The following is a 22,075-nucleotide window of genomic DNA, read 5'->3' as shown; positions in this document are numbered from 1 at the left end:
AGGCAAAAACAGCGAGACCGGGAAATTAGTCACACGCGCTGGAACACACAAGTGACAGATGAATAAATCACGACAAACACACCATATATGAGAACACAGAACTAGAGTCAACCTTTCCTGCTCATATGAAGATGAAATGTCAACCCACCTACATTCTACATTTGACATATTTGCATTAATATATACTGTATGCTGAACAACTGTTAAACATATAAAAGAAGCACTCTGCATTTCACTTTATCTTAAGGACGTCATAGTATGGACTAAAGCTGTAACAAGAACACTTCAAGGTTTATATGAGTCACATCAGTAGCTTTTGTTCTTTTATCCGTTGTGTAAAACCTTTAAGGTGATGAGGCAAATGATTCCTTGCACATTTTCCGTAACAACTCTGTAAGGTGCCCATATTGTGTCTCCATGTGGTCGTACTTATAATTACAGACACATACAAACTCTGCTACAATACTGAGTTCACACCTAGAGCTCCCGCAGACATGCTGCATTCAATTTACTTTCACGTCAGGGCTCCTTCTCAAAGGTGCGTCAAGAATGAGGCCTGATAGTTGAATAAAGACCATTATCCTTCAAAGCTCACAGCATTAAACCTGACTGAGAGGATTCACAGATGCACACGGATAAATCAGATGTTGAATTGCGAGCTGACAGGCCTGCAGAGTGTGAAAAGATGCACTGTTAGTGTGCATGGATGGATTGATTTTGATTTTACACAAACTGTATGTTTGAGTCAGGAGAGATTTCACTTAGTACCGGGAGGATTTTGAGGCTGCTAAATCTCTGGAAATGAGACACCATGCAAGACTTTATAGTTCTCAGAGGACACACAAAGGGTGGATATATAGCACAACCAAGAGTTTGGAGCAAATAGCATCTTGATTCCCTGGTGATATTTGAAGCCCAACAATGGCAGTCACCATATTTGAAATATTACATCAACTTAGAGACAGGCTGAGGCGGTCTTTTAGCGTCCTGGCTAACAGCTACAATGCACCCACCTGTCAGTCAAATTAGCAAGCTACATCAACTAAATGCAAATCTATGTATAATTCTTATTCTTATATTATATTGAATGGGGCATAAAAAAGTGAATCCCTCATACAACATCTAAGAGTAAATAAATGAGCCACATACCGATAACCGTTTTTGGAGCCAGGCTTTAAACATGTTTAAAAGGGCATTTTACCATTAAAACTCATCCATGGCTTTTTTCAGACAGCCTCAAGTTGACTCTTAAAGAACTGCAGTTTTGTGCTTTTTTTTTTTTTTTTCCAACACTGGAGGTTTCTTCTTGATGCATAGAAGGTAATGTGCTCAATGCTAACACCAAATATTCCCTTTAACAGGGGTGGAATATAAAGTAAATTTACTACGGTACTTAAGTACAGTTTTTGAGTATCTGTACTTAACTTGAATATTATTTTTTGGGAACTTATTACTTTTACTCCATTTAAAGACAAATATACTTTTGACTCCTCTACATTTCTATCAGTGCTCTAGTTACTCACTACTTTATCTTTGAAGTCAGCTGATACATTTTCTTTTCTGAAATCAGATCCCAAAGACCGCAAACTGTTGGTGTCCTTGTGTTTGGTTTGTCTCAGTGGTGTAGCCGTACCTCGTTGAGCGTAGATCAAACGTTCTTCAGATCAGTGCGTTCATTTAGTCGTGGTGATGATGACTATGACTGAGAAGGATGATGATCCTCTACCTGAGCAAACCCATGTTTGAGCTTTTGAAATAAAGAATGATTGTTTGTATTGTTGTAAATCTCTCAAGTTATACTCTGACTGAACAACTTTCACTTGTATTGGAGTAAAGTTTGACCAGGAGGATCTATACTTTGACTTAAGTCATGACGTGGACTTTTTCCACTTCTGACCTTTAGATGGATAAACCCCAGAAAGTCTAATTGACAATACTAGCTGTAATGGCAGTTGGAGTGGCATTGTTATACTCAGTAACTGACCTGAATTTATAAGGGCTGACACACCTAAACTTTCCATTGATCATGGCATCTTAATGTTAAAATCCCCAACAGATGATGAATATGTATATGTCCTAATTAAAAGGACGGATACACAGCATCCTTATTTGAAGTATTGGACCACATCAAAAGCTGCTATACAAGTAAAAATGTTTTCAATTCATTCATCATGTAAACTTCAAACTTCTCTTGAATTGTGCACTGAGACGACACACTATACATCAGACCTACACATTTTTAAATGAGTATGCATGCAGCAAAATACAACATCGATGTATACACTTACACTCTAAAAGATTTTAACAAAATGTGGTTAGCAGAAACTGTGAAATGTTGAGAATCATAGGAAAGATATGGCTGCAACATCACAGCCTGCACACAGTATCTATTATTACCACATAACAACTCTAACTATGACATTATGTTCCTGGTGCACTCTTCCATATAGGATTGCAACTTGTACAGCTCTACATCATACACATGAACGATAGCTAAATACCTTTCTACCTTTATGATAGACATTCATGCAGCATCAGCACCAGTGAGATTTAAAGCTGCTGCTGCTGCTGCTGCTGCTGTGAAGGCTTTCCCTGTTATGACAGTGAGTCAGCGCACAAAGCCTTTCCAGGAACAGAAGCTACAACAGTGCAGCACCTCAAGCTTCTCACTGAGATTGTCTCACTGTGTGCATCTCTCTGTCAGAATCCGAAACCAGAGCAGTGGTTTCCCTCAAATGTCAATAAGCAGGGTTCTGTTTCTGCTCTGCTGGTTCTGGCCCTGTTGTTTGATGGTGTTCAGTCAGTGCAGTCAGCCAAAAACAGCATTGTTCTAGCTTGGGATATGACAGAATCTCCCGTCCTTAACCAAACATCATCATCCTTTTTAATATGGTAACCCTATCATGGGTGTGTAAGGGTTTCTTCAACACTGAGCAGCTGTATTACAAGTGCATTGCATTTCACTCTAAGTTATATTTTTAATGATGTGTTACTCACAAGCAGCATACATTTATTTAATAAATAAATAAGATCCACAAGAAGACCTTCCTCCAGCAGTAAGATATAATTTGTGTCACAAAGCTGCTGTAACTAATCTGGAAAACCTATATGAGGTCATTCTCAGTATAATGACAGTCTAATATATGACAGAGAAATACTGTGTTCTGTGTTCATGGTGTTTAAAATGGGATTTGAAGCAGATGATGTGATGCTGGCACAAAAGCACAAAATAATAGCATTGGCTAATTAAAGCTTATCACAGCCCAAATCAACTTGTTCTTCAGGTAATGACTCTTTTTGTCTGTTTGGATGCTAATCCAGCTTCCTCAGGGTGCATCCACAGTTCAGCAAAATGCAGCCTTTAAATTAAAGTATCTATAAGCATGATGATAACATCAGATTTACAGCATATGAGGGCATCTTTACATCACCAAAGTCTTTGTTAATCCAAAACCAGCACACAGGTTTTCGCCACATGACTTGATCAGTTAAGTTTTTCTGTAACAGCATTTCTCACAAGCGAAAACCCTGCAGGGAGGAAGAATTATTTTCGGCTGCATCGACATCAGTTTTGATACGATCTAACTCCAATGATGTATAATCTTCTTATATCAGGGTGTGATTATCAGCGCAGTACAGATCGTATTCTAACTCCATACATACTACCCCAGGCTGCATTATGTACATAATGGAAATCTCCAACAGTTATTTTGGGGTGCATTCAAGGCTGGGTGTCTCTTTCTCTGTTTCCTAGTAAATCACACTGTGAATAAATTACCTTTATAAATATGGACACATTTATAGTTATGACTACTGAAATGACAGGTCACAAACTTGTCCTTAAAAGTGAAATCCACCTCATTTATTCAATTTTCTGACCTCAAACTGTTCTGCACTGACCCTTTGGTTGATAAATGTTCCTGAAAAGTAATTTCACATCAGGACTGTGAATGTATGACTTGTCTTTTCAATCGTTTTCGAGTAATGACTTATGACCAGCCCCTCTACAGCTCGTGTAGCACTCAGTGCCCCTGCATGCTCTAAAACTCTACTTATTATTCCTGCCTCGTCTCTTCTGTCCTGTAAGGAAGAATTAAAGAAAAGACACAAAGCCCTGGATGACAAAGTCAAACATCACAGTAAACAAAAACAAGAATTATCCAGTAAAATGAATGTTGTGATAACACAACCACACCGTGTAAGATCAGATCCTACGGCAATGTCATGTTGAGAAGTAAGAAGCAAATTTAAAACCCACTCCAAGATTTCAACAACAAGCTAACACTGCACATTAATAAGTCTGGTAACTGGTGATTATGCAATGTCATTTACCCTGAAGTAGAGACTTATGTCTCTGTGATGTCATCCATTGGTTTATGAAAGGCGTTTATGAAGGCAAACACTAAAGCAAACTAAACCTAACCTTTGATTAACCTACACACAGGCAGAAAGGCGGTGGAGCTGAGGTGAGCTTTTTTTGGGGGGTCACGAACTGTTCCTACATTGCTCCTCTTTGGTAGATGAAAATACTTCAAACCTCTCCTTCCTCTTACCATGCACATAAACACATCAACATACGTCCACATCAAGTGGCAACCACCGGTCTCAAAATATGAAGCCCATGCAGAAGTGTCACTGTACGGGGGGTGAAATTTAATCTAACACAACAGTTCAGAAGATTTTAAGATTATGTTTTTCCCCAAATAAGGACATAACTGACTTGACTGACAGGTGGGGACACATAGCTGATGGCCAGGAGGCTCAAACCCCACCTCTTTATGTCACATTTTCACTGGTTGAGTTCAGCATTACCAATACAGTGATGTCACGGATACTGCATCCATTGTCTATGGTCCACATGCACAAAAACACACCATCAGACACATCTTTTGCTAACAAATCCAAGTGTCACTGCAACATGTGACTTTTACATTCTGTAAAGTAAAGGTAGCCTACCTTTCGTGGAGGTCTAGCCTCTGCAAGGTATGACTTGTCATGGTTTCTTGTCTTTGTTGTAGTGGTTGTAACGTTTGGTGTAGAACACTGTCAGCCTTGCTTTTACCTGGCTATCCTTTTACATGCTTTGGCCAGGCTTTTCTAGCACTGCAGAACTGTATGCATTGTCATTAATAAGCACCACGCACACCCTCTTATAACTCTGGGCCTCTTGCAACTCCCATTTGGAGAAACACTGCCTTAAAGTGTTTTTGTGCTTCCGAATGTGTTTCATTTTTCAACACTAGACGTTTCAGATTGCTTGTACTGTACAGGTTCTAGTGTTTTTCCCATCACACACACTATCAACTAAAATGACTGGTGATATTGATCTATTCAATTACGTATTAAGGTAGACAACGCAGAAGCAAAACATTACATGTTGAAGTGGCAATAAAAAGTATTATAGTTCCTTGACTTGTGTGAGTAAGATCTGCCAGAGAAGTCTATAGGCTAATAGCACAAACTACATTCTTCAAGTTATTTGGTTATCCAGCATTTTAAATGAAACAAGCGCAGATCACATCAGCTGCAGAAGGTAAGGTGCTTTTCTCTTTGGGGATTTCAACCTCAGTGAGTCAGCAAAAGTCAACTACTAGCTCTGTTAGCATTGGCGTAGTGCATCACAAACAGAAGAGGGCTGGCAGAGCCCTGGTACACAGGCAGGTGATCGATATAATTGGCTGAGAGAAAGTCAGACAGCATGGCAGTCCTGAAGAAAACAGGGCTGTCCAGCTGTGATGTTTGTTACTGTCTCACCCTTACTTGTGTCATCCCATTAAGAAGCCTCCTGTCCTGCAGATTAGCAGCCAATCCTTGGACTGTGCTCCAAAAGCAGTAAGTCAGTATCTTAAATTACTGTATTGCTCATTCAGCGCTTACCTTGATCCAGATCGTACTCCTCCATGGTGCTGACAAAGTGAGGTCTGGAGTAGAAGTTATGTGGCCCTGGTTGTTGGAGGCCCCCCAGGCTGAAGAGGCTTCGATCGTTTGTGGCGCAGCAGCAAAACGCCCTCCGGCTGGGGATGCAGGGGTAACGTGTCCAGCTCTTCGTCTCCAGGTCAAACGCCTCCAGCGCCGTAACCGGTAACTTTCCCTGTCGTCCACCTGGAGGAGGGAGGGGAACGTTCAGACTGATGTGGAAACAGCTCTCTTATAGTATCGAGGTTTAAATTTTATCTGTTAAAGTCTCGAGGGAATATGATGATGGAATGACCTGCTCAATAACTACAACTGATCACCTCCAACATGTATACAAGAGCATCTGTATTTGCATGCAGCATCTTGTAAATGGAATGCAGGAATATTAGCATGTGCATGAATAAACCAAATACAGGTTTTCAGTGTGACATTGCTTGCTCTTGTTTTAAAATCCCTGGACCGTTCATTGCATTTCTAATATCCTGCCTTTCACAAAGTTTCCTCTGCATAAATGTCAAAGTCTGGCGAGAATGCAGACCACTACTGGGACCACTTTTCATTTTTGGCTGAAGGCTCAACACAGCAGCAGGGCGCTCCCCCAGGACGATTACAAGTTGTTTACTTCAACAAATCATAACTTAACCTTGTAAAATGGAAGTACAAGGGGAAGGCAGAGTGGTGAGAGAGGGTGCAAATTGCAGGCAGTAAGAATGTGAATTAACGAGAAAGAGAGGAGAGGTTGAGGCTCATGCCAGTGAGGGATGATGTAAGAAGGGTGTTTAAGATGGGAAAAGAGGACAAAGAAGACACCAGAGAGGAATACAGAATGAGATAAAGGATGACAAAATGAGAGGAAGATACAGAAAAGTAAAACATGGAAGCTGGGATAATGTGGAGGAGGGAGAGAAGAAAGTGGAAGAGGGTCAACTGGAGTGGGCTGGGTGTCACCGGGATCGATAGTGGCAGCGAGACAAAGAGTCGAGCTGAGTGGGAAGCATTGGAGTCGGAGAGATGTGAGAAAAATTCAACGAAAGGATGTGTTCATTGAAATAGAAACGTTGAGTTCACAGAGGCATAAAAACCCACATTCAAACAATGAATTCATGTATGCACCCTACAGTAATATTTTGCATTACATTATGGAGAGCTAATGTGGAGTTGAACAATCACATCGTTTCAGAGACATAAAGAAGAAAAGGTGTTGCTTCATTTGCACCGTGTGAAAGAAACTCATGGAATCAGGCAGCACCAGAACTCAGCTCAGCACTGATAAGACATCTGTGTAGTTTGTTTAATTCAGTGAAAATTCAAAACTACAGACAAAAAAGACAGCACAGTCTGATTGGACTTCTTTTTTAAAAAGTGGGAAATTTAAGGAAATGTGTCGATTTGCATGTCTGAGAAAGTTGAGAGAACTCACTATCCGCAACGCTGCAGACAGACATGGATTTGTTCTGCTTCCACCACAAACTCAACATAACTGTGCTCTGTGCTTTGTTGCCTTATCTATTCTGAGTTTGAACATATCATAGAAATAATAAGAAAAACTATCTACAAACAAGAAATCAACTACAAACGTAGAAACATAGCACAAAGTATGAAGACTGAAGAGTTAAACAAGTTAAAGACAAACTAGACTAACGACTGCCAGGAGTTAGGTAAACAACTTCCAGGAACTAGGCCTACAGGGGACTTCCACCAGATCCGTGTCCGGTCAGTCTTCAATCCGCTGTGGTCCGGCTCCATACTCTTTTGTCCGTCAGCACCCACCGGTTGCGTTTTCAGGCCACAGCACGGAGCAGGACCGCCGGACAGCTGGAGTCATGTGACCAAGGTTTTCCCGTGGTAATCACTGAATCAAGGATTCTCCTCCTCCTCTCCTCATCTGTGTTGTCTTTCTGGTCCTCTGAAAACCTCTGACCTGTTGACTCCAGGCCTGGCTCCGCTCATCATGACGGTTTGTTGTTGTAGTTAAGTGAAATACGATCTGGTGATAACACAGAGTGTTTTATTCTGAAAATGAACCAGATGTTTTCATTTTGTTTTGGTGCCTGACTTCCTGTCCCGCTCCATCTGCTCTGTTAAGATTGATGCGGCGTGCTCATGTAACGGTGTGATGATTCCACTTGCCATCTCTTATCCTCTTTTATCAATGTTACCTCTCTACTGAGACAGATGTACTGTAAGTCTTACGTCTGATGGGTGCATCAGGGTAAGAAGAGAGGCGGATGAAGTGATGCACCCATCATGTCTTGTGCCTACTGTGCAAGCCTGTGGGGGCGGTGATATGATCTGGGGTAGCTGCAGTTGGTCAGGTCTAGGTTCAGTAACGTGATGTGCCAACAGAATGAGGTCAGCTGACTACCTAAGAACTGAACCAGATCTTTCCAGCAATGGAGTTTTTCTTCCCTGATGGCACGGGCATAATACAAGATGGCAGTGCAAGGATTCATCTGGCTCACATTGTGAATGAGAGGTTCAAGGAGCATGAGACTTCATGTTCACACATGGATTGGCCACCAACGAGTCCAGACCTCAGCGCCATTGAGAATCTTTGGGATGCGCTGGAGAAGACTTTGCGCAGTGGTCTGACTCTCCCATCATCAATACAAGATGTTGGTGGGAAATGAATGCAACTCTGGATGGAAATAAATGTTGTGACATTTCAGAATCGTATCAAAACGATGCCACGGCGAATGCTTGCTGTACTCAAAACTAAAGGCGGTCCAACAAAATATTAGAGTGTGAGACCTTTTTTTGGACTGGTAGTGTATATATCTTTAAAGAATATCAAAATGAATAATGCCATGCTATTTCAGCGTTTAGATATAAATGCACAGTGCCTGAGTACAGCCCCACTGGCTGTTAGCAAGGCCACATACTTTTATTCTTCATGTGTATCTGATTCCACGATGCAAAGGGCAGCTTTTGCAAGAAATATCCAAAGAATATCAGCACTAGTCGTCCTGAATGCAGTTTTTATGCTTCTGAAAGGGCAAAACCATCCCCACACAAGTGATGTCTCTGTTATTGAGATAAGAGGTCCAGGTTAAGGAAACCAATTATTTCAGAAGCGGTGCATGTTTTTCAGGCCAGCTCCTTCTTGCTGGAGACGGTCAACATTGTTAAAGCGCAGGGCGAGCAGCAGAGTGTTACGTATTGAATTATTTTCTACAGCGCAGTCACAGATGATGGTGCAGAACAGAAAGTGTAAATGCACCTGCAAATGGCAGAGAACTGCTCTCAGCATTTATAGATGTCAAAACTCGACTGCCTCGCCGCTGAGGGAAACAGGTTTTATAGAAGTGCAGTTTTTGTTGGGGTTGGCTAAAAGCTGTGGACAGTTAAAGGTGACATATCATGCAAAATTGACTTTTTAATGGTTCTCTACCTGAAATATGTGTCCCTGGCATGTCTACAAACCCCCTGAAAATGAAAAAAATCCATTCTGCCCCTGTTTTGATTTCTCCACCTTTCTGTAAATGTGTCTAAAACGAGCCGTTTCAGACTTCAGTGTTTTTGTTACGTAACAACAATATCCGGTCTGTCACGGAGTCAGAGCTCAGAGCTTGTTCAGCCCATAGACTGTATAAAATAATACTGAATCCCCCCTCCGTTTTTCATTACCTGCACAAATGTGTGCTAACAAGGAGCTTAGGAGGGAGGCATGCTAGTTGTAGGCTGTCTTAATAAACACAAAGGTCGGTTTTACTCCCCACGTCTGCAGATTTGAAGATCTAGTGGATGATTTTTATTTGTCATGGATAAGTGCTAGAGCTAATTAGCATAGCCACATAGCTACATGTTCATAGCTGTAGCTGTAGCTGTGTACCAAGACACACGTCGACATACTGTCAAATAAAACAACAAGAAACACTAAATCTGTGACCAATCGTTCAGAAAGGTCCTGCTGCCTTTCTGGCAAAGGTCGGTTTTACTCCCCACGTCTGCAGATTTGAAGATCTAGTGGATGATTTTTATTTATCATGGATACGTGCTAGCGCTAGTTAGCATAGCCACATAGCTACATGTTCGTAGCTGTGTACCAAGACACACGTCGACATACTGATAAATAAAACAACAAGAAACACTAAATCTGTGACCAATCCTTCAGAAAGGTCCTGCTACAGGCGCCTCTCCGTCAGGATCAGATTCTGGATCAAATTCAGAGGGTTGAAGTAACGCGGGTCTGTGAGCAGCCGTGTATATTCAGCCAACATGTAAACATTAGATCAACGTGCTGGAGAGCCGAGACCACATCCACTTCCTGAGGGGGCGTGGTCAGAGAGAAAACAGAGTGTTCTGAGGAGGACTGAAGAAGAGGGCTTTTCAGGCATGCCAAAATCTGATTTCAAAGTGTTTTTTTGAGCATAAACTTTAAAGACATGTTTTGGGGACCTCTTAGACCAATATATATTGTTGAAAAAAGCGTGATATGTCAACTTTAAAGGCATGAATGGCAGTTTCTCTAAGAGTGGATAGCAGACCCTTGATTTACATGCTGTCTGCTCTGTCACAGAATATATGGAGATAATATCTGATGCATTTCAGATAAACACACCCATAAAGTTTTGCAGATCTGTGCAATTTCTTCTTGTTATCCATCTGACATGGAGAAAAGCTGTCAGCAGCTCCACTCTGTCAGCATGTGAGCCTGTCTCTTGCATAAAAGACTTCAATCGTCCCCACGTATAGATAATGAGCAGAGAGAGAGAGAGCAGCTTATTTGCCACTTTATCTCACGGTTCAGCCCCAATATATTTCTTACCACTTCTTATGAGACGTGGCTTCATCCTCTGAGCAACCAAGAGCAGCTCGTTCTGATGAAACAACACTCAGGGATGAGTTCAGTAACAATGGATCGCAGTAGCTAACTGCACCAAGAATGGCACATAATTTGCTCCTGCTATCGGCTACGTTTGAAGGTCTGTGTCACAAAGGTTGCACCAATGAGATTCAAACACAAACACACTGATTGCACCGGTTTTGTGGACTCAAAAGCTGCACAATCCTTTATGTGAATAAGACCCAAAATCCTTATTCCACGTCCCACGTCTGAAAATAGTGCACAGTTTATGTGTGTCTTGACAGCGCACTCGTTAACACTCTGTCAGTCAATAGTGATAAGACCTAATTCTACTCTTATATGTGTGACTGTTAGCACTGACGTTTGGTTAATTGGAAATGTAGGGTCAATTCAATTCTAAAGGATCAATTATGCTATATGAATATATGCATGATGCACCATTTTCAGCCCATAGGAAAAGAAATGTAGAGAGGAGATCTCAAAAGTGTTTCATTTATGTCTCCTAGGCAACAGTGAGATCTGTTTGAAAGCAGAATGAGACTACAGCTTATGTCTCCTGTTTCTCATTCTTGCCTCCAGAGAAAAGTTGCAAAAAGTCTCAGCTTATTCTCCCTTTCAGTTCAAAAGGAGATCAGGTCAGAATCTGAAATGATTCTCAGGTATTTATCAAGTGTTGTGACTCCTTTTGAGCTCAGGTGGAGAAATCAGGGAGCTCTCTCAAATGTCTCAATCTAACCTCATCCATTTGTTTTTGTCAGACTCAGTTTTTGTGTCTCAAGTTGAGCTCAGATGGAGCAAAGAAAGAGCCTGAGCTCATCTTTTCATGAACACTTATAGTGCCCTGCAAAATTAAGATTTCAATGTAATTGTCCACAAACTTACAATTCTCATTAAAACATTTGAACCACTTGTAAGATCAGCTATTTAGATGTCAAATGATCTCTTCTTTGACTTCACATTATGGTTATTCCTTTACAAGTCTGTTTGGAACAAAACAACTTCACAAAGATTTAGTGGATTTGAGAGAAACTGCAAAAGATAGAGATTTCATACCAGGTATGACGGACCATTTATTTAAAATATGGGCCGCAAAAGGGCTGACCAGATTTAGCAAGATTATTACAATTAAAGGGGTGGATTCTTGTGGGTGCTGTTGGCCTAGCGGTCTAAGCGCCCCACATACAGAGGCTACGGTCCTCATCACAGGGGTCGCCGATTCGATTCCCGGCTGGTTGACTGTTTCCTGCATGTCTTCCCCCGCTCACTACTCCCCACATTTCCTGTCAGTCTTCAGCTGTCCTGTCAAATAAAGGCAAAAAGGCCCAAAATATATTTTTTAAAAAAGGGAAGAAAATTAGCCATTAATGAGATCTCTCATTGAAGTCTCATATAGCGCCTAGTGCTTCCAGCACACAAGGCCTCAAAATCACTAGCTGGACTCTTCTCTTCTGTTACCCCTAAATGGCGGAATGAATTGGCCAACTCCATTCGATCTGCAGAGTCCCTCTCTACTTTCAAAAGACGGCTAAAGACCCAGCTCTTTAGGAAGCACTATGCACTTAGCTAGACTGTTCTCCACTGTTGTCCCCAGTGGCAGATCATGTCTTCCAGCTACAGTTGACTCACACTGTCCTGCTCTACTCTGGGAATCTGTGTTCAGCTCTTGAGTGACCCAGCACTTGGTACTTTGGTCATTATTGTGGTGATGTTAATTGTTGATGATGATAATGGAAGGTCTTAAATGGTTTGGTTGCTTCATTGTAGATGTTCCTTATTTTGAAAAAAAAAAAAAAAATCCTTATTTACTTTTGTTCATTGCCTTTACACTGCTTGGCAGTACCTGCACCCAAATTGACTTGAAGCACTCTGTTACTCTTGCTGATCTTGTTTCCTCTTGTCTAGATCTTTGCTTGTGTTGTTCTTGTTCTCGTATGTACGTCGCTTTGGATAAAAGCGTCTGCTAAATGACATTGTAACATTGTAACATTGTAACATATAAGACTCATGTCGTGGTCTCAACTATTTCTCCTTGTGAATTTTAGGAGAAACTGATGAGAAACAAATGAGAACAATTTGAAACTTTAATGAGGCTGAAGTGAGAATCTCAATTTTGTCTCCGGAGATTTAGAAGTGAAAGCCATGACCAGTAAAAATTTCCTCTGGGAGATGCTGTTTGCTCAGAGGTGCATTAAACTCACAGTGGCCACAAAAACCACTCAGCCCTGTTGTAAAGTCACCCATGAATTTTAATAGATCATCATAGAGTTATTGATGAAGGGCTGCTGATGGGAAATAAGCTTATGAAGTCATTAGTGTACGTGGTGCAGAGGAAGGGGCTGAGACCAGGGGTGCAGCTCGCTCGGCTGGAAGTGAAGCTTCCACAAAAACTGCCTCCCTGGTGGCTGGCTGCAGTATAGGTCAAAAACTCTGTCTCTCCCATCCGTTGAATGGGGCTGCGGCCAAACTTAAAAGAATAAATAAACGTTGTACGAATGTTTCTCACATCCGTATGCTGTGGTGATATGTAGTTTTTATTTGACTGTTTTGTGTTCAAGGCCTCTTTTTCCTGAAAAGTTTATTTTTCGTTAGTTATTAGAGGTTAAAAACGGGGTTTTACTTCCGGGTTTGCTTTGATTGACAGCTGCTGTAGAGAGAAACTCAGAGCTTGTTACTGTGGCAACACAGAAATTACCGTGGCAACACAGAAATTCTCTACTGCAACTCTGGCTGCACAAGATGGCAGCGCTCTGGGACGGGATATTTTGGCTACAAAACCGTTCAATGAGAAAAGGCGGAGCAATGCTGTTCATTTTATTTACAGTCCATGGCTGAGACACAGTGTTATGGGCTCCTGTATTTGTGAGGATGGATGAGAATGTTGCTGTTTGACTCTGACTGTAGGCCAGCTGTCCATGGTCATGGAAAGGTTACTGATCCCATGTAATCAAACCTGTTCACTCTACATTATCCCTTACTGAGTTCAGTTTCTACAGCTCCACATTAAAATAAAAGCTCAGACTTTCTTCACTGAATCATTTTCCTCACTTCCCCCCCTTTGGACCTTGTATGACACTGGTGATGGTCAGGCCGTAAACTTATATACTCAACATGATCGATGTTCAACACCAGTTAACCAGCCCCTCCATGACTGATGATATTTCTAGCTCCGTCCATCAGTCAGTTCAGAGCTGAAGAAGCCTTTTTGGGACAGGAAGTGAAATACTTAGAGGACTTTAAACAAGTCCAGCTGCCAGTGCATGGATCAATCTTGAAGTACCATGACCTGGATGATGGAGAACCTCCACAGACATCTCGCTTTGCATTTTAGGAAGGATATCTGCTACTGAAAAGTAGAGCTGCTGCATGTTTAACTGTCTTTAAGGTGTCAGTGTTTTAATACCATACAAATTAAAACAACCAGCAGTCTATTGGATGAATGACGCTCGTCTGTTAATGGGTATAACTTTGTTCCATTTTTCAGTAACGTACTGATACTGTCTCTACTTTCTAATGGATGCAAACTCATTTTTAAACCTTCATCTCATTCCTTTAATTACAAACTTTTGCCACTTTCCATAAACTCTTCTTTTAATCTATTTGAACAAACTGAGTTTTAATGAAATATTTTAACTAATTGAACTTTCTTGACCTTATATTTAAATATATGTAATGTTTTAATGCTTATGTTTGCTTAATGTCACATTTTAGATTGCATATTTTACGTTTGGATGTTGGGCTGTCAGGCACCCTGTGGGGGTGTCAAGAGATCTGAGGCAGCGACTCAATACAGAAAAGATTCAATGTGTGAGTCTTAATCTTTGGGAAGAAGTTCTGAGAGGAATTGAATGATAAAAGGGTTCATTTCTGGTAAAGACAAGATCAGTTGTGATTCTGTGTCCAGCAGGACAGTAAGACTCTTTAGAGTAAGGTCTTCAGAGCAGTGAGGGAAGCTGATTACACTACTCACAATAAGTTAGGGATATTGTTATTTACATGAGTGCTTTTCCTATTTGGTCTGAATTTTAATGAAATAAGTAAAAGTTCCCTTTGATATTACTAATAATGAATGAGAAGAAACACCATTTTCATTATTTTAATATTTATTACCCCAAAAATTTAGACAATAACAAGGATAGCCCCAAATAACAAAAATTGACAATGTCAGTAGCGGGTGTTTCCACCATTTGCCACAATGACAGCTTGACAGTGACGTCTCATGCTCCTCACTAGCCTCATGATGTTGTTCTGAGGCAATGCGTTCCACTCTTCCACAAGTGCTACACGCAGTTCTGCCAGGTCACGTTGGGGTGGGGTGCGATCATCCAGTCTCTGCTTCAGCTGGTCCCAGACGTGCTCTATGGGGTTCAGGTCAGGGGACATTGCTGGCCATACCATATGAGGCACTCCGACTTCCTGAGGTCGAGCTGTGACAATTCTGGCACGATGTGGTGGAGCATTATCATCCATGAACAGAAAGTTGGGGGTGTGCTGGCGGAATTGGGGGATGATGATGGGTTCTATGATGTCTCTGAGGTAAGAACGTGCAGTGACTGAGCCATCTACAATAACCAAATCTGTTTTGCGCTGACTGGTGATGCCTGCCCAGACTGTTGCACCTCCTCCACCAAAGCGAACCCTGGGGACCATGTTGACCTCGGCGTATCGCTCACCTCGCCTTCTCCAGCAACGCTGACGACCATCATTTCTGTGCAAGGTGACCCGACACTCATCAGTGAACAGGACGGTAGACCACTGCTGCATTGCCCAGGTCACATGACCTTGTGCCCACTGCAAACGTTCACGGTGGTGTCTTGGTGTCAGTGGAGTCACCTGCAACGGTCGTCTGGCATTCAAGCCAAAGCGGTGGAGTCGGTTGTGAATGGTTTGTCTGGAAACCCTAGTACCCCTCACATCTCGTAAATGGGCCTACAGCTGTGTGGCAGTTGCATAACGATGTCTGAGTGCATAGGTCCTTAGGTACTGGTCATCGTTGCGGTCTGTCACTCGTGGGGCTCCACTCCTGGGTCTGTCACGGACTCTGCCAGTAGTTCTGTGTCTTGATGCAAGTCTGCTGATGGCACTTTGAGACACACCAAGTTCACGAGCAACATCTGACTGCCTGCCACCGACCCGAAGGCACGCTATGGCCAGGTGGCGCTGCTCGTCCGTTAAGTGACGTCGTGTGTTCATGGCTGTTTGAATGATGAGCTTGGAATGACTTACTGACCAGCTTTTTATACCCACAGAATGTTGAAATTGATGCCACATTGAAAAGGGTTGTCTTTTGGTATTTTTTGGTATTGGACCCAATATGTATGGCACACTGTACACAGTGAGACCTGAAGTGAAACAAACACCGTATGTATGAAATCCACTGAGTCTCTCACAATATCCCTAACTTATTGTGAGTAGTGTATTTATAATAATCCTTCCAAATTAAAAACAGACCAACACTATTTAGCATGTATGTATAGTTATATAAGTAGACACAGAGAGAGAGTGGATTAAATTTAATTGGCCACATAAAACAAACATAGTCTGAATCAAATAAGATGAGGACATTTCAATACTTATAAAATGTTTTAAGTTTTGCTGTGTGTTTTTGTTGATTACTGTGTTGTTTTTTTTAACTCTGTAAACCACTTTGAATTGCTTTTTGTATGAATTGTGCTTTATAAAGAAACTTGCCTTCCCTTCTAAACACTTGTGTAATGTTTCTGCTGCACTGATAACTGTTTTCTTTAAAAAGCAATTATAGGAGTGTGGATTTAGCCTAATGGTTAAGTTGTGCGCCCATATAGCGGGCGGCCCGGGTTTCAATCCAGCCTATTGCCACTTTCCAGCATGTCATTCCCCCACTCTTTCCCCATTTCCTACCCTATCCGCTGTCCTCTTCTCTGCAAATAAAAGGTGTAAAAGCCCAAAATTTAACTTTGAAAAAAAGAAGCCATTATAGCGTAGCCTCAGTTGTTGGTTAACTAACATCCCCCTGGTACTGTAGCGATGAGTGACAGCTGGCCTCAGTCATGAGAAGTACACTCACTCTGTGGATAAGTGGTGCCATTTAATGTTGTGTCTCTCTGTTGTGACAAATATTGACAATTAGTTATGAAAAACAAAATCTAACAGGATCTCACTTTATTCCATAGACTGTATAAATAATGGACGTAGTATCCATGACATCACCCATCTGTTCCTGAGCACTGTTTTGAAGGAAATCGTTGGAGGGAACCATATTGGAAATGCTGAACTCAACCAGACAAAGTGTTACGTAAAGATTCAGAGTTTGAGCCTCCTAGCCAACAGCTATGTGTTCCCGCCTGTCAATCAAGTCAGTCATGTCCTTATTTGGGCAAAAACTCGTAATCTTAATTTCTTCTGAACCGTCCTGTACAGTGTGTGCTGATAGAGAAATTGGCTACGTAGAGCCAAGCCGTTTTTTGAACCAGGCTATAAACATGTTTATTTCTGCTGTAAATATCGTCTTTTTTGAATTGGTGTGTAAGTGGTTTCCGGTGTTTCTGCAGCCAGCCTCAAGTGGACGCTCAACGAATTGCAATTTATAACACTTCCGCATGGGCTTCAAAGTTTGAGAAAGGAGGTTGCTGCTTGCTTTATTAAGATTTATCTAGAGGGGGGGCAAAAAAAACAGTCTTGTATTCGGGTCAATACACTAATGGCTTTGTGTGCACAAGTGCAGTTTATGTGCATGCACTTTATTTCACAAATAACTCTTTGATCCTCTCTGTCTTGCTGACTTAGCTGGACTTGTCTGCTGCTTACAAACCCTGACACTGCAGTAAAAACCCTGATTCAAGTTGTGTTCACACAGAAACACACCAGAAACTGAAAGACATTCAAATCCTGATGAATTACATCATACGCCTGCAAATCTGCTGTTAACTAGGAGCGCGCAGAATTAATCAAAGGAGTCTCAGGCACCCTCTGATCTGAACCGCACGAGTGGAGCTGCAGCTGGAGACGCAGCATCCACTTACAAGGTACTGAAAACTTGTTTCGTACTACAAATCAAACAAACATTCACACAGCATGACGGAGACAGAGATGGAGGGGTAATGACCATAATTTCCAATTATAAAACAAACAGCATGCAGATCATATTATAATGTTTATACATCCCTCATAGTTCAGTGTGTAATGTGATTTCATTTCATTTAACTCTCATTTGTGTACTTGTGTGAGCTTGTTTTGTTTATGTCGATGCTCTTTAGACTAGTCATCCTTCTTTGGCCCATGGATTTGATAGGTATCATTAGCTTCAGCCACTTCATGATGAATGAGCTTCTGGTCTACAGAGGAGTTATAGATGTTTTATTATAAGAGAACTTTTATACTGCATGATTTGTAACTTTTTGAAACATGGTCCAAGGAGCTCCTCAAGAAAGAAAACTGCCATGATTAAAGCTGAAGCCGTGTGGCGCCATAAACTACAAATATGACGCTTTTAGTGCAGCTGTAAGATGTAGGATGAGACTTGACTGGTTTTATATAAATCAAACAGAGTTTCAGGTTTTATTGGTCCAAAATCAAAAGTTCTGAAATCAATGATTTGTTGAGTGTCTGTATCATTTTTGAAACTACATCCCTCTTTATTCTTCACTCTGATAGCAAAACAAACCTGACTGACATCCTGGATCTCACCTGTTTGACCTGTTTCCTTCAGGCAGGAGCTACAGGTCCATCAAAACTAGAACTAACATATGCACCATCGCTTTATGAAGCTTTTACTTTGATATTTCTGCTAGGCAGCAGCATGAATTTGCATATTAGCTAAATATTTAGGATTGCAGAGTAACATTTAATATTTATATTTAACAATCAACATTATATTTAACAATCAACATTATATTTAACAATCAACATTATATTTAACATTTAACATTAAGATTTAACATTTAGATTTAGCATTTGGATTTAACAGTGATTGTAACTTAAATGTATCTTTCACAACAAAATGAAATGTGAAGAAAATAAAATATAAATATTTCTCTAAATGTGAAAAAAAAGTGACTTCTAAAAATTCACTACGTCTTTATGACATATTGGAGCTAAATATGGAGAAATGTTGCTTTTATTTTCAGTGTGGTCAACTTTACAGAAGGCGCCCCACAAGCGCCCCATACTCCAGAGCTACAGGTGCAGCTCAAACAATTCAAATAAGTGTAAAATACATCCTTTTTTTCTACCTGTGCTTATTAAACTTTGCCAAAATGAGTCACAATTAACTCATAACAGTGCAGGCACTCTACATTATGAGCCCTAAAGATTTAAAATACAAGAAGAACATCCCTGAATGTTTCAAAGCACTTCCTCAGGCTTATAGAGGGAGCTCAGACAGCAGGTCTGTCATGTTAAAAAAAACACAAAGGAGAGGACCCAATTGCAAATAATGGGCAAAATACACAAAAGACTCAAAGGAAAAACAAAAAACTTACTCATATTAAGTCCACTGTCACAATGTCCATCAGCTGAAAACCCAACAAAACCTACTGAAAAGACACAGAGGAGCCACAGGGAGGCATACTAATGGTCCCTTCTGGAGACCACAGTAAACATGCCCCCAGTTAAAAGCAACATAAAGCCAAAAGTGCTCCAACATTCAGTGATAAGTGCCTTCAGTGATTAGAAGAGTACCATGGTGCAATATAAGTGCTTTCGTCCATCCGTTAACCACACACACATCCACTCAGCAGCTCAGATATTTATCAACTCAATAACTCCTCTCATTTTTATATTGATTGACAGTCTGGGCCCGAGCATCAGCAGTTAGAATCAGACACCCCCAAGTCTTTTAGGATCAGGGGCTGGATGTATTTGACTAAATCTCCTCCAGTGAAAAAACTGTTAAATACTAAAAAGATGCTATCTTTGATGCTTTGGGGGCTTTTCTCATTCCTGTTACTCAAATCATTTTTCAAATGTGTCAACAAAGCTCCTGCTGTTCAGAGATTACAGCTTCTTTTTACTGGATTTAAATGGTTGCCTGTAGTGTTCAGTGATTTCATCTCTTGGCAAAATGCTTCTTCAGTGATATGAAATGATCATACCCTGCCCTGTGAGTCCAATTTCTCTCCCTGCAGTGATGTGAAATTTTGACCGAGTGTCACTGAGCAATAACAACCCCCGAAAGCTGCACAAAAACGAATGCAGCGTCGGATCACGATTGAAAAAGACAAGGTGATGATCTCGCTCTGAAACACAAAAACAAAACCCAGAACCAGCACTGAACAAATTGTGATTTTTCCTGCTCACTGAGCAGCTTTCAACTCCAACTCTGTTCGTCAAATCGATATTGTACCAAGACGGAGAGAGGCTCCTTGGACCTATGAGTCAGACTTTTTTTTTTCTATCCATTTTCTTTCACTCTTATAAAACCACCAGTTAGATAAAGACATATGGCTCAAAGGTACAGCATTTGAGAAGTAAAACTGTAAATCCCTGGACACAGTTCAGCGTGAAACAAAATAAAACAGAGGGGAGGCAATAGTTTGTTAGAGACTGAAGCAGGCAGGATCAAATTGAAGGAAGAGTAACTTACAGTTCTCTCCATTTATCCAGTCTGTGAGTGTGAATCAGAGCAGCTAAGAGGTTAAAAATGACCCCACAACACCAAAGCCTGAGGGCTGAAACACTGCAGGCATCAGCTATCGATGCCCCTGAAAGAAGTAACAGAAAAGTTTTCTCTTCCCCGAAATGAACTCTCAGGTGGTGTTAGAGCATGTTGGTGCATGCGTTCGATGAAGGAGAAAGATGTAAGCTCTGGTTGTGTTTCTCCTGGTACCAGGACTGTAAGGAAGCCAAGAAACATCAAACTTAAGGATTTGTTTGAAACCAACTTTATAAAAAGTGCAGGAAATAAGGTCAGATATCTCTAAATATAAGTTAATCTATCATTACACATACATACGTTCATTTGTTCACAACTTACAACATCCAAGAGCACTTCCATGACTGTTGTGGCTCAAATATGTTCAGAATTTGTTGGCTGTAGTCACGTCAGAAGAACAGACATTACTGCTTTATAGTTACTAATAAAGAGAGATGGATCCACTCCTATCTCTGTGTCAGTCGTTAATAAGAGGAAATGGCCGCTCTGTTTTTTGCTGATGATGGGTTGATAATGTTGCTGCCCTAGATAACAAAGTGATTAACTCCTGAGATAATGATTTGGAAAAATATGCAAGCACGGCTGCTCTCAGCCACTGTTCATATTAACCATTATACAGTATCTGAGGGATGAGGAAGAGGGAGGGGGAGATTGACAGACGGATCGGGGCAGCGTCTGCAGTGAACTGACGCTGTACCGGCCTGTTGTGGTGAAGAGAGAGCTGAGCCAGAAGGCAAAGCTCTCAATTTACCGGTCAATCTACGTTCCAGCCCTCACCTATTATCACGAGCTGTGGGTAGTGACCGAAAGAACAAGATCGCGAATACAAGCGGCCGAAATGAGCTTTCTCCGCAGGGTGTCTGGGCTCAGCCTTAGAGATAGGGTCAGGAGCTCAGACATCCAGGAGAGGCTCAAAGTAGAGCCGCTGCTCCTCCGGATCGAGAGGAGTCAGATGAGGTGTTTCTGGCATCTAGTAAGGATGCCTCCCGGACGTCTCCCTGGGGAGGTGTTTCGGGCGTGTCCGTCTGGGAGGAGGCCACGGGAAGACCCAGGACATGCTGGAGAGATTATGGGTGCTTCTCAAAGCTCTAAACTGCAATCTCCTCGCTCCTCGCTCTTCGGCTGAACCGGAAGTACTTACAGACGTGCCATTTTAACTTGCGTCCCAAAGCTCTTAACGCTGCTGGAGGAGAGAGGAGCGAGGAGAGAGGAGACTGATCCGAGGAGGGATAATCGAGGAAACACGAGAGCAGACTTTGCGGAAGTCTTTTCTCTGACAGACACGCCCCCTTATCGAATATCACTCACCGATTGGACGCTGCAGCAGCTCGGACTTTACCGAAACTTAACATCAGCTGAGTTTAATAACAGAGAAAAGATGGACCTTAAAACAGTCACTTAGGGTGCCCTGAAACAGATCATAAACAGCCGTCGGTTTCTAAACAGTCTGTGTGTGATGAGCTGAGATTAAAACATGTTTGATGTGAATTTTAAAAACAATATACTGATCGCAAAATCATAAATTCAACATTACAGAGGATGGATTATGTTATATCTGATTGTTTTTGTCAGATTCACTGTCTAATGAAATAGAGTAATAGAGTCTAACATCATTGATAGAATATATATTAATGATCAGTTATTCCTCCTGTTAGTTTACCCGTTTGTTCTCGTTTTCTTCATGAAGAGAAGTCTGACAGTAAAGTTTGTCTGTTAGTAAAAAC

The 22,075-nt window shown here is 41.3% G+C and overlaps 1 protein-coding gene across 1 annotated transcript in view; it reads right to left on the bottom strand.

Annotated features, from left to right (window-relative positions):
- klhdc8b (kelch domain containing 8B) overlaps positions 1 to 22,075 on the bottom strand; it is a 102,716-nt gene that overhangs the window by 65,372 nt on the left and 15,269 nt on the right. The window contains exon 3 of the mRNA XM_034694850.1: positions 5,878 to 6,102. Coding sequence (XP_034550741.1) covers positions 5,878 to 6,102 — 225 coding nt within the window. The remainder of the gene's footprint in view (positions 1 to 5,877; positions 6,103 to 22,075) is intronic.

The sequence above is a fragment of the Notolabrus celidotus genome, chromosome 11 (genome assembly GCF_009762535.1).
Source record: "Notolabrus celidotus isolate fNotCel1 chromosome 11, fNotCel1.pri, whole genome shotgun sequence".
NCBI lineage: Eukaryota > Metazoa > Chordata > Actinopteri > Labriformes > Labridae > Notolabrus > Notolabrus celidotus.
This window is presented reverse-complemented; position numbering and strand designations above follow the sequence as displayed.